Consider the following 2,500-nt stretch of genomic DNA (forward strand, 5'->3'; position numbering starts at 1 on the left):
CTTTTCACTCCATCAACACAGAGCCATAATAGGTATTGACATCTTCTTCAGCCCCTCTCCCCTTCTCCCTCTCACCTCTCATTCTGCCTCTCCTTCGCCCTATGACGTCTCTCTCTCTCTGTGGTGTGTCTCCTGCTGAGTGGTGTGGTGAGTTCTGACCTTGCAGATGGACTGGAATGTGTGTGGGCACTCTTTCAGCTTTAGTCCACTTCACCTTCACACTGCCACACTGCCTCTTGCTACCGCCCAGCACTAGAGATGAATGACCCCAAGGACGCGCGAGTCTTTGCCAGAATTGCCACACATGAAACACATGCACACACACACACACACATACACAATCACACACACACACACACACACACACACACACACACACACACACACACACACACGAAAACACGAACACACACACATACACACACACACAGGCCTGGACACAAAACCACAATTTTTGCCAATTTAAAAGAGTTCAATGTTGGTACACTTGGGTAGAAGCCTCTTTAGTAAGGTCTTTGAATAGAATAATAAAACGAAACATGAGGCATTTTTTCTCTTATTTTCTCAAAGTCTGTTTCACTTTTCTCATTCTCTCTCCCTCTCCCTCTCTCTGTCTTCCATCTCTCTGCCTCTCTCTTTCACCTATCATTCTATATCTCTCTCTTCTACCTCTCCATCTCTCTTTTCTTATCTCTCTCTCTCATTCATAGGGGTGCCTTTCAGCACAACACATTAAATTGCTTCAGCTGAGGCTAAGTGAGAGGCATAAAGTGATAAACACTGTCGCTTTTATCCAGCACTGAATGGAATGAAGGCGTGCATACCATGGTGCATTTGAGATATCAATCAGTTGATTCATGAAAAACACAGCAATTTCATTTTACACCCAATTATGGGATCAGTGTGAGACAATAATGAGTTTACCCTTGTTGTTCATTCTTTTTTTCTGTGATTCTGTCTTTTATCCTTCTTTTCCCCATGTTTTCCCCCCATTCAGTGCCCCAGTCTGTCTCCCCCCCTCACGCCAACTTTCTCGCCCCCCCGTCTCTCACAGCCCGTATTCGCAGGTACTCTGACGTCATGTCTCTCCCCGACTCCTTCATCCAGAAGCAGCAGCTGGACGCCTCCATGGCCGACACCTTCCTGGAGCACCTCTGCCTGCTGGACATCGACCAGGAGCCAATCATAGCCCGCAACACTAGCATCATCTGCACCATCGGTCAGTAAGGCCACGCCTGATTGGTTGGGACTCTGATTGGGGGCTTTTGGCTTTTGAGTTGGCTGACTTCCCCAGCGATTGCTGAGAGAAACACTTTGCTCTTGATGATGACACACACACACACACACACACACACACACACACACACACACACACACACACACACACACACACACACACAGACACACACACACACACACACACACACACACACACACACACTGTTCATGGCTTTCACATACTGCAGCCCCACCATCCTCTGTCCACATTCTCCCAACTCTCAGGTTGGGCCCGCCTCAAAGTCGGTTTGCTGTGGAGTAACATAGACTAGCCCTGTTGTTTGCTGAAACTGTGACTAAAGTCAATAGCATTGACCTGAGTATTTGGTACAAACTGCCCTTGCCTCCTCAGATTGTGTCTGTGTCTCGGTGTCTTTGGACATCAGTTATATAGCAGCATTCTACCCATCCGAGAGCAGTTATGCTAATATGCTTCATGCTTGAGCTGCTGGGCCTTAATGCTAATATACTCCATGCCTCAAGTCTGTATACTAGTGGGAGAAGCATGGCCATGCAAGGCCTGTTGGGGCAGTTTGAGGTTCATTGTCTCTCTCAAGGACACATCAATGCACAGTTATAATGAGCTCCATGCAAATGTAGAGTTTTCTGATGACCAGACGATCTCTCAATTTCCAACCATTACCGCCTTGTGCATTTATTGGTTTGATCTGTAATCTCTCACCACCTCTCTCTCTTGCTCTCCCTCTCTTTCCAACTATCACTCTCTGTGTTGCCCTCTCTCTCTTTGTGTCTGTTTCTCTCTTTCTCTCGTTGTATCTGTTTCTCTCTCTCTTTGTATCTGTCTCTCTCTCTCTCTCTCTCTTTCTCGTTTTGTATGTTTCTCTTTCTCTTTGTATCTCTCTCTCTCTCTCGTTGTGTCTGTCTCTCTCTCTGTCTTTGTGTCTGTCTCTCTCTCTGTTTTTATCTGTCTCTCTCTGTCTTTGTATCTGTCTCTCTCTCTCGTTGTGTCTGTCTCTCTCGCTCTTTCTCAGGCCCAGCATCTCGGGCGGTGCCTAAGCTGCAGGAGATGGTGAAGGCCGGCATGAACATCGCTCGCCTCAACTTCTCCCACGGCTCACATGAGGTGAGATCATGCGTGGAGTGTTTTGGTTAGAGTTGAGGTTAAGTGTGTGTGTGTATTCAGCTCTCAGTTCGTTCAGGCCAGGGTGACTTTTCTTTTGTGGTCTCAGTTTGTTCTTTTTGTCTTTGCGTGTTTTTTCCT

At 47.0% G+C, this 2,500-nt stretch overlaps 1 protein-coding gene across 1 annotated transcript in view; it reads left to right on the forward strand.

Moving 5' to 3' along the window:
- Positions 1–1,080: 1,080 nt before the first annotated feature.
- pklr (pyruvate kinase L/R) overlaps positions 1,081–2,500 on the forward strand; it is a gene marked incomplete at both ends in the record, with an annotated part of 16,652 nt that continues 15,232 nt past the window's right edge. Inside the window, 2 exons of the mRNA XM_080858566.1 lie at positions 1,081–1,219; positions 2,271–2,362. Coding sequence (XP_080714692.1) covers positions 1,081–1,219; positions 2,271–2,362 — 231 coding nt within the window. The remainder of the gene's footprint in view (positions 1,220–2,270; positions 2,363–2,500) is intronic.

This window comes from Sprattus sprattus (genome assembly GCF_963457725.1).
Source record: "Sprattus sprattus genome assembly, chromosome: 19".
Classification (NCBI taxonomy): Eukaryota; Metazoa; Chordata; class Actinopteri; order Clupeiformes; family Clupeidae; genus Sprattus; species Sprattus sprattus.